General features: G+C 38.3%; 3 protein-coding genes across 5 annotated transcripts in view; 2 read left to right on the top strand and 1 right to left on the bottom strand.

Moving 5' to 3' along the window:
- Positions 1-5516, top strand: part of LOC111322990 (cholesterol transporter ABCA5) — a 28081-nt gene extending 22565 nt beyond the window's left edge. For 2 of the 3 annotated variants that reach the window (XM_022926239.2, XM_088736215.1), the window contains exons 21-28: positions 582-749; positions 1035-1207; positions 1418-1493; positions 1762-1856; positions 2365-2481; positions 2581-2825; positions 4284-4339; positions 4646-5516. In XM_022926239.2, the coding sequence (XP_022781974.2) occupies positions 582-749; positions 1035-1207; positions 1418-1493; positions 1762-1856; positions 2365-2481; positions 2581-2825; positions 4284-4339; positions 4646-4747 (1032 nt within the window). In that variant the 3' untranslated portion in view covers positions 4748-5516. The remainder of the gene's footprint in view (positions 1-581; positions 750-1034; positions 1208-1417; positions 1494-1761; positions 1857-2364; positions 2482-2580; positions 2826-4283; positions 4340-4645) is intronic. The other variant, XM_088736214.1, reaches the window with a different exon arrangement.
- LOC148722399 (complex III assembly factor LYRM7-like) lies at positions 5164-7015 on the bottom strand. The gene is made up of 2 exons (XM_088736220.1): positions 6869-7015; positions 5164-6223 (listed from the first exon to the last, which is right to left on the bottom strand). The coding sequence occupies exons 1-2, from the start codon at positions 6887-6889 to the stop codon at positions 5930-5932; spliced, it is 315 nt and encodes a 104-aa protein (XP_088592346.1). The 5' UTR covers positions 6890-7015; the 3' UTR covers positions 5164-5929.
- On the top strand, positions 7007-8194 carry LOC111322992 (uncharacterized). Its single transcript, XM_022926242.2, has one exon. The coding sequence runs from the start codon at positions 7027-7029 to the stop codon at positions 8179-8181; it is 1155 nt and encodes a 384-aa protein (XP_022781977.1). The 5' UTR covers positions 7007-7026; the 3' UTR covers positions 8182-8194.
- The last annotated feature ends 667 nt before the right edge of the window (positions 8195-8861 follow it).

Below are 8861 nucleotides of genomic sequence, written 5' to 3'. Positions count from 1 at the left end.
GTCTGTGCTGTTCTTGTCGCGATTTTAGGACATTAAGCTGAAACACAGCAAAACGGCCTCAAATCGTGACAAGAATAGCACAGACTACTCTATATGAAGGTAAGACTTTATTTCTTTGATTATTTCACACAACTTTAAATTCATGGAGCTCAAAAGCAAGTCCAACTAAAGCACTATACAAACTCTATAATAATCCATTGTGAAAGAGCCTGTGACAGAGCCTGTGACAGAGCCTGGGCCACCTGTGGTGCCATCAGTCAGTTTTGATTTCTCATAAAAGTCAGCTGTGAGCTTCTTTTCAAGGGTTCCCCTTTATCTGAACAATTGTACCACACAGGTAAGAATTAACCCTTTGCACCCTAACATCAGCATGCATATTCTCCATACTGTTCTCTTTATGTTTCTCAAAGTGCTAGTTTCAAGAATTTGTTTAACAATCAGTGGGTGATCATTTCCTTTATTCTCATGGCCTTGATCTCTGGGTAAAAGGGTTAAGTAGACTTGCACCCAAAAATTATCATTGAAAGTGTTGCTTTTATTGACAAAGTTCAAGCTTTTTGGTATTGTTTGTGTTTGCCTAGGGATTATGGAAGACATTTGGCTCAGGAAAGAAGGCCAAAACAGTTGTCAAAGATTTGTACCTTGGTGTTGAGCAAGGAGAAGTTTTTGGACTTCTTGGTCCAAATGGAGCTGGCAAGACAACCTCCCTGAACATGGTCATAGCAGACATTCCACCAACAAGAGGAAAGGTATTATAAGCAACTCAATCCATGATATTCTGATATAAATCTTAAAGCAACTGTGTATCAAAATAGTTTTTTTTGTTTTTACTTTGACCTCTTCTTGAATCTTTGTTAAAACCATCCTGAATAGGTTTTTTTTATAATTTACTTTGTTCTGGTTTTGCAACACTGAGGTGATTTGGCCTCTGATATGTGGTCCCAATGTGGCATTAAGTATGAAAAATTTTGCTTTTAAATCAGCCACATATATATATTAAAAACTAAGATTTTGTTTGCCCTTCTTTGCTCTAGGTCTATGTAGCAGGTTTGGATGTCAGAAAACAGTCCCATGAGGCATTTCAACACATGGGATTTTGCCCTCAGGAAGATGTACTCTGGCCAATGATAACATTGCAAGAACACCTTGAGGCTTTTGCCAGGATATGTGGTGTGCCTTGGGGAGAGGTCAAACGGGTGGTTGAACAGTAAGTTCAGTTTGCAGACAGACTACAATCTTTGGCAAACTTTCCTGTCATAGAAGTGCAAAATTTTTCTTTCCGACTGTAAGGTATTGGCGAAGGAAGATATCTGAGTCTAAAATCAAATCATTCATTAGCAAATTCAGAAAGTGCTCTTTTTATTTACCTGGTTCTTTACCTCTGCTGACCTGATAATTTTTCCATCTATTTTTATAGCTATTTGTCCGCTTTAAGGATTACTGAACATGCTAAGAAGAGGACTCGAGATCTTTCAGGAGGAACAAAACGAAAGGTCAGTATTTGGCTGAATGCATGTTAGACAAATTTTATTTCAGGTGTTTCCTTAATTTATTGATAGTTTTTTTAGTTATTATTTACATGTCTTGTAATGTACTGTTGCTCAGAGGGTATGAGTTTAGTACTCCATGTTGTTATGAGGCTGGCTGTACAAGTGAGAAATATGAAGCAAATCCACTGTTCTCCACTCAAAGCCAATCAGATCGCAACAATTTTATAGAAAGTAGATTTATACTTATGCTTTATATCTCTTGTTCTTATAGGTCAGTTTTGCCATAGCAATGCTGGGGGACCCACAGCTGTTGTTGCTTGATGAACCCTCCAAAGGCATGGACCCTTCTGCCAGACGTTTCTTATGGTGAGGCTGACTGCATGAACAGTATCAGATCCATCGTGTTTAATCTTTTACTACCTAACATCAGTATAGATGTTCTCCATACAGTTCTCTATGCATTTCCTAAGTAAATGTACTGACAAGAGAGATTTGGTCAACAATTATTAGCTGGTGATTATTTCTTTTATTCTCACTACGCTAATGTGTTGTTCAGGAATGACTTTGAAAGGAAATTAGATGCAAGTCACTGTCTGGGGTCAGAGGGTTAATTGTAAGTTAGAGAAACCACTTGCTGCTCTTGGTTTAGCTTGTAATCTTTTGTGACAAACCATTTTCTGGCGACAACTAGGTTAGCCCTCATCTCACAAAATATTATGTTTCCTTAGTGCAAGTGTTAATTAGTATCTTTTACTGCTTTGAACATTTCAGCGAGGCCTTATCACCTTTTCTAAACACACTCACATAAATGTAACAAGTTATGCAGCTGTTTGTTGTATCTAAGTTTCTGCTTGTTTTCCTCTCCCACTATCAGGAACACCATTAGCAGAAATGTCCATGGTAAACGAGGGGCTGTGCTAACAACACACTCCATGGAGGAGGCAGATGCTTTGTGCTCACGAGTTGGTATCATGGTCAAAGGCCAACTCAAGTAAGTTATACCTCAAACAAATGCCTTTTTTTTATGAGGAAGAGTTGTTATACCTTAAACCTTTGTCTCAACTAATTACCCAACTTCTTGTGTTTTCAGGTGTCTTGGTACAACACAACATCTAAAGAGCATTTATGGGAGTGGTTACACCCTGGAATTAAAACTGAAGCAAACCCACACCTGGGGTCCATTGCTAGAAGATTCAATGGAACAATTACACGACTATGTTATCAAGCTACTTCCAGGTGCCACTCAATCTGAAGTGTTTGGTGGAAGAGTGATATACAAGGTTCCAAAAGAAGGTGTTGGGGCACTATCAGTCATCTTTAATAAGCTTGAAAAAGGTATGGTATCTATCTCTAAGGATTGGATGTGCTTGATAGCATTCATCAACATTGCTAATTGGAAAGAGGGAGCCTGGGATATCCAGGGTCTTCCACTATGGCCAAAAGACCCCGGATAAAATACAGTCCTCATGGCTGCTGAATTCCCACAACCCAGTCATAAGCCCCTATTTCAGGCATCTGTCATTGTTAATTAGATCTGAATGGAAAACATCAAGGAAGAGGTATAGGTTGTGCAGCAGCCGGGACTCTTGAAAAACAGATCAGTACAAAAGTGCTTAGGGCTGCCGAGGAACAGAAGCTACCAAACTGCTTAACCCTTTGACTCCTGAGAGTGACTAGCATCTAATTCCTCCATACAATATCACTATTATTATTATAGTTAGTTCTTATTAACCCAGTGGGAGGTCTGTATGGGAGAATCTTGACCGAGGTCGCCAGTACAGACCGAACGCAGTGAGGTCTGTACCAGCAACCGCGGTCAAGATTCTCCCATACAGACTGACCTAGCTTGGTTAATAAGATGTTTATTATATGGCTGTCTTATATGTCAATTTTTTATATTCTTTGTACCTTTTTTTCTAGACCGGTCTAGATGGGAAAATTTAGACCACTTTCAATATTCAATTGAATAAAGGCTGATAGTTTCTAAAGAAACTGTTTGGGGCTGCATCAGTGGGGGTAATGAAATAATTTGGATATATCAACAAAGTTGAAATGGTAAATTGGCTACCGTAACGATTACAAAAGCTGACATTTTGAGCGTTAGCCCTTGGTCGGAGCGAAGGGCTAACGCTCGAAACGTCAGCTTTTGTAATCATTACGGTGGCCAATTTACCATTTCAACTTTGTTGATATATCCAAATCACTTTCAATATTGATTTCAGCCAATCAAATTTGTGAGTTTGGTAGTTCCCAGTCCTTGTGAGACACAGCCATATAATAATCTAGAATAAAACATTAAGTTCGCAAGAATAGAGGAAATGATCACCAGCTAAAGAAGCTCTTGGGTGTTAAACAAAATTAACTGTCCTTGTCATGTGTAAAGATAACAATTTAAGATATGCTTATTGATGTTAGAGCGCAAAGGACTAAGAACTTAAAGAAGCCAGCTGTAGCAGAGTTGCAATACTCCTTGTGAGCCTGCACTTGAAACATTGACTGCCTAGAAGTCATTTTGTTCATTAACATGAACAGTGTTGGGAAAAAACCCTGAATTAAATTGGACAGGACAGTTAATCTACTTTTTACACAAAAGTTCGAGCAGTGCTACCGAAGGGTACCACACAAGTAGCTTTCAGGAGATTAGTAGAATCTCATAGTAATGCTACTAAAGCTATGACTTATTGTGCCTGTTCTATAAAGTGCTTGGCTCTCGAGGAAAAGATCAATATTACTAAGAGCAGTAACAGCTTGATAGCATATTCATTCACTGAGTATAGCTGTATGTTTTAATAGGTAAGGAAGACATCGGGATAGAGGAGTACAGTTTCAGTCAGTCTTCATTGGAACAGGTATTAAATTTTTCTTGCTCCTTTTCGATCAACATATTGGAGTAAAGCGACCCCAAGCAGACTTCTTTCTGGTGTAACATGTCTGCTAGGGATCTGGCATTATTTGTGCTAGACCCTGGCAAATCCCTCCCCAATGTTGTTTGTACTTTGACTCGCCCTACCAGCTCATCAAAATACAGCACAACTCATAAAAATACTCAGCGATACCACATAACAAAACATCTAATAAGATGTATACATTACACTTGTTTCAAGTGATAACTGACCAATCAAACTGCTGACTATCAACTATAATGATATCCTCAGGTTTTTTTCGAGTTTGCAAAAGAACAAGATGATGACAGAACTGGAGCCAAAGATAACAAAGAAGAGAATGTACAAAATAGTGGATCTCACCCAGCAGTGTAACCGGAATGTCATTCATACAGCTTACATCACCAGTAGAGCCTCTTCTAGAGCTGCTCTTGATATTCAAAGTTTGCAGTTTTTAATTTTATTTCTAATTTTTGTTGACTGATTGAATTGAAAAAGAAAAGACTTCAACTCAATTACACATGTCAAAAAAAATAATTCCCAATGTGACACGACTGTAACCTCCAAAGGTTATGTAAATAATTGTGCTCAAATCTGATTCAGTCTTCAAACAATAAAATCTTCTTTAATCATCGGTTCCAAAAACAAGATCACACATTCACTCCAATCCAAAAACCCAAGGTCCTTTTTATCTGATCAAGACCATAAGGTCTGTCTGTCTGTTTGTCAAATCTGAATCATATGATAAAACTATTGTTCTGATTTCTATAGTGGAGAAGACAATACAAATGCACAGTAGAAATCACGGTTTAATTAAATGCGGTTGGTAATCAAAATTAGAATGAAAATAAAGAGATTGATGTGTAATCACGGATGAAAAGGGTGAAGTCGAGATGGAAGATTACAAAGTTGTAATTACGTATCCTCTCTACTGCGAGGATCGTGCACCATACGTATTTAATACCGCAGTTCAAAATATATGAACTTCATATATACATTGTATCCAAAGTTGTAATTGATAGTTGTAGCTGAGTTTATGTGGTTTGAACTAAAAGAAATCACAGCAGAAACTCAAATAAGAAAATATCCCTGAGAAATGTTACAATAGCCTAATCAACAATAAAGAAATTATCTTAAACATTTATTACTGCTACTAAAGTTGAGGAACAGTTGGAAAATGACACTTCAGTCCCCACAAGCTCAATATTTCATTAAATGTAAAGATTTTTTTAAAATAATTGTCAGTTTTATCTCATGTCCAAGAGAGCTACTTCATGACTTCATTTCTGAGGATGATTGCCTCATACAGACATGAAAATACAGAAATTTTTCAACAATCAAACCAAATCTATGCACTGTACACGGGCAAGGAATACGTGGTCAAATTTTAAGTTTATTTTAAAAAAAGAGCGGCTCATTTTGAATATAAGTTCAATGACAACTTCAAGGTATCTCCCACATCAAGCCAAGTTAGACTAATCAAAAACAACAGTGATGTGACACCAACTTAATGCTAATTAATACCAACACTGGATACCAGCATATTCACAAACACATTCACTTTTCTTTTTTGCATGGACGTGGAGCATTATTTTGAAGTTCAGTATCCCCAGTAATCCTCAAACGGAATGTCCCTTTGTCAGTTTGTACACCTTGCACAATATTACACCTCAGGACCTTCTCGGCACCCTCTGCCATTTGTATAAGGTCAGCAATTTTTGCAGGATCAGTCTCATTTTTGTGCTTTAGAAATTCAGTTCTTATCCTCTGCTTTCCAGCTTCTAAAGCAAAACTGTCATCCCTGAAGACTTTTAGCCGCGTTCTGTGAAGTGAACGGTAGCAAGACAACACCTGGTGAAATGGTGCCAAGAAAAAAAAAAAAAAAATGAGAGGGATTACAGGACATTTTGTTGCATGATTTCCCAATCAAGGAGATCCTTTGATCTATTCCATGTCGGTGACGTTACTTTGATCCTTAAATCTCTAAGAGTGACTAGCATCTACCGTTAATTTTTTTTTTTCTTACAACATCACCCCTGAATCAAACATTAAGCTACCCTGAGGAGTCTCTTGATTATTAAACATATCCTCCTTATCAGCACCATTGGAAACGTATCTAGAACAGTATGGAGAATATGCATACTGATGTTTGGGTGTGAAAGTTCTGTTGGTAACTAGTCTGGAAAATTATGGAGGTAATAAATGCACCTGACCATGGTTCGATTCATTGCAGGATAAGGGTTACTGCATTTCAATAGCGCACCAACTGGAGATTCAAGTACTCTACCATCCCCTCCCTCACACAAAAATTGTGGTTGCAGGTCTTAATCCCAGTTTTAGTTCACTTGCCAACATCAAGTTAAAAACATTTTTCTAAATTAAATTTAACATTAAGAAACACATCTTTCAAAACCCAGAACGAGACAAATATATTGCTTACCAGATCGAAACTGTTTAAAATGTTCCAAATTTGGGTTACTGTTCTTATGTTCCTACCTTTGATCTTAAACTGCTCATAAGGTTTTCGCGAAATTCCTTTCCCTCGATCAAGTCACAGCATTTTCAAATCGGCCATTTTGAAAAAAATGCCAAAGAGGTCCGGCACGAGATTTTGATCTAGTGTGTACCCCAGTCCTTTCACGGATAGATTCAAGATGGCGGCGGTAGCAAATTTACTGGCAAATACGCGAAAAGCAAGGAAGCAAATTTCTCAGCCGGTTGGTCCTCAGAGATCTGAAAAATTTCCCGAAAAGATATACAACATTTGGTATAATAAGAAAGTAGGAGAAAGAGGTCATTTTCGAGAGAGAATTCCAGCTTCCACTCGATGCAGTATCACAGAAGACAGTGGAACCACAAAAGGAAGTTTAAGACAATGGGATGGTACATATATTTGCGTAAAGTTTTCGAGAGGGTGTTGTCCGTTAGGACATGAGTGTTCCTGGATCCACAATCTACCGTCAGATGAGTTTGAATCAACTTTAGACACCACAAGAGACTGCTTCGGTAGGGAAAGACACGAACACGTAAGAGATGATCAGAGTGGTGTTGGTTCATTTTCTGCGGACGAACAAACCGCAAAGACCCTTTATGTCGGTGGAATATCGGTAACGTCCAACCTTCAATCGATTGTTTATAGGCATTTCAAAGAGTGGGGGGAGATCGATAACGTTAGGGTGTTACAATCAAAAGGTGTCGCGTTTGTTCGCTACAAAAACCGCTCTAACGCCGAATTTGCCAAAGAGGCTATGCAAAGTCAAGCTCTTGATAACAACGAGATTCTGAATATACGTTGGGCTACAGAAGACCCAAACCCGTGGGTTAAGAAGCGTAAAATTGAGAACAGCAAAGACAGACTTGCTTCTGCGATACTGGAAGACTACGATGGACCACTTAGACTTCCACAGCATGATAATGTTAAGGATAACTCTTTCCCACAGAAACGTCGTAACATAGATCGTGCCCTTAAGGAGAGTGGAGAAGCAGTTGGTTACTATCCGGATACAGATTATCAGTACTACGAGCCAAACACAGGTACAGATATGAAATATGACATACAGCCAGCTCAGTTGACTGAAACCAGTCAAGGGACAGGATACAATACAATGAGAAAGTCACCACCAAAGACACTTTCAGATCTTATTCAGTGGTCCAAACAGCAGGCATCACTTAACAGAGCAAATGAAATGTCGCATTCAAAACATCCAGGGCATGGGACAATTAAGGAAAGGAAGAATGAATCCGGAAGCATCTCGCTTATTTCTGCGTATGATTCTTCTTCAGATGATGAAATTGAAGGCAACAGTTGACATAATTGAAAAATAGTTACAGTTATGCCCTTTACAATAAAAAAAAAAAAAGGTTCCTTGTCATGGTCAACTTTGAAACCAAAGTTATTGTCCAGTGACCTTGAGTTTTGAACATGCTACTTATCAGTAAGAGACATGTTATGTTTTAATGAAAAAATTAGACATGGCTCACGCTCATGTGCTTTTGTTACCTCAGAGTGATAAAATAAAACAGAGAGTTTGATTGGGAACAAAAGTATTCTACAGAGCATGCTCTCATTAACAGAAACCCTTGGGACACCAAAGAGCTGTTTATAATTGGAGCTCTGTTGAGAACTCTGTTGAGAATGGTTGTCTTAACCTTTAAGAGTGACTGGCTTCTAATCAGCCTTGCAATTTTAACCCTTGAATCAAACATTAAGGTCTCGCAAATGAAGGAATTGATGAATGACTAAAGAAGCACTAGTAAAGTATTAGTAAACAAATTCTCCTTGTCAGCACCCATGACATTTAGAGAAAACAGTATAGAGTCAGGGCATTTATGATAGACTACAGTGGAACCTCAAGTTAACGAAGTGCCAATAGACTGAGGAACTTGGTTCATTATATTGAGGTTCTGTAGCATACATTTTACTGCAACTTTAGCCGGGCTTAAACGGAAGTATCCTTCGCTATACCAAGGACTTTATTCTGTAGAGGTT

This window comes from Stylophora pistillata, chromosome 10, assembly GCF_964205215.1.
Source record: "Stylophora pistillata chromosome 10, jaStyPist1.2, whole genome shotgun sequence".
Taxonomy (NCBI): Eukaryota; Metazoa; Cnidaria; class Anthozoa; order Scleractinia; family Pocilloporidae; genus Stylophora; species Stylophora pistillata.
Note: the sequence above shows the minus strand (reverse complement) of the source record. Positions and strands in the feature narration are given on the sequence as shown.

What these genes read in the sequence shown, in the direction of transcription:
- LOC148722399 (XM_088736220.1), bottom strand. Translation starts at nt 6,889, where the DNA reads ATGAGCAGTTTAAGATCAAAG. An exon ending in TGAGCAGTTTAAGATCAAAG is followed by an intron (nt 6,224 to 6,868) that starts GTAGGAACATAA and finishes CCATTTCACCAG; the next exon opens with GTGTTGTCTTGCTACCGTTC.
- LOC111322992 (XM_022926242.2), top strand. Translation starts at nt 7,027, where the DNA reads ATGGCGGCGGTAGCAAATTTACTGGCAAATACGCGAAAAGCAAGGAAG.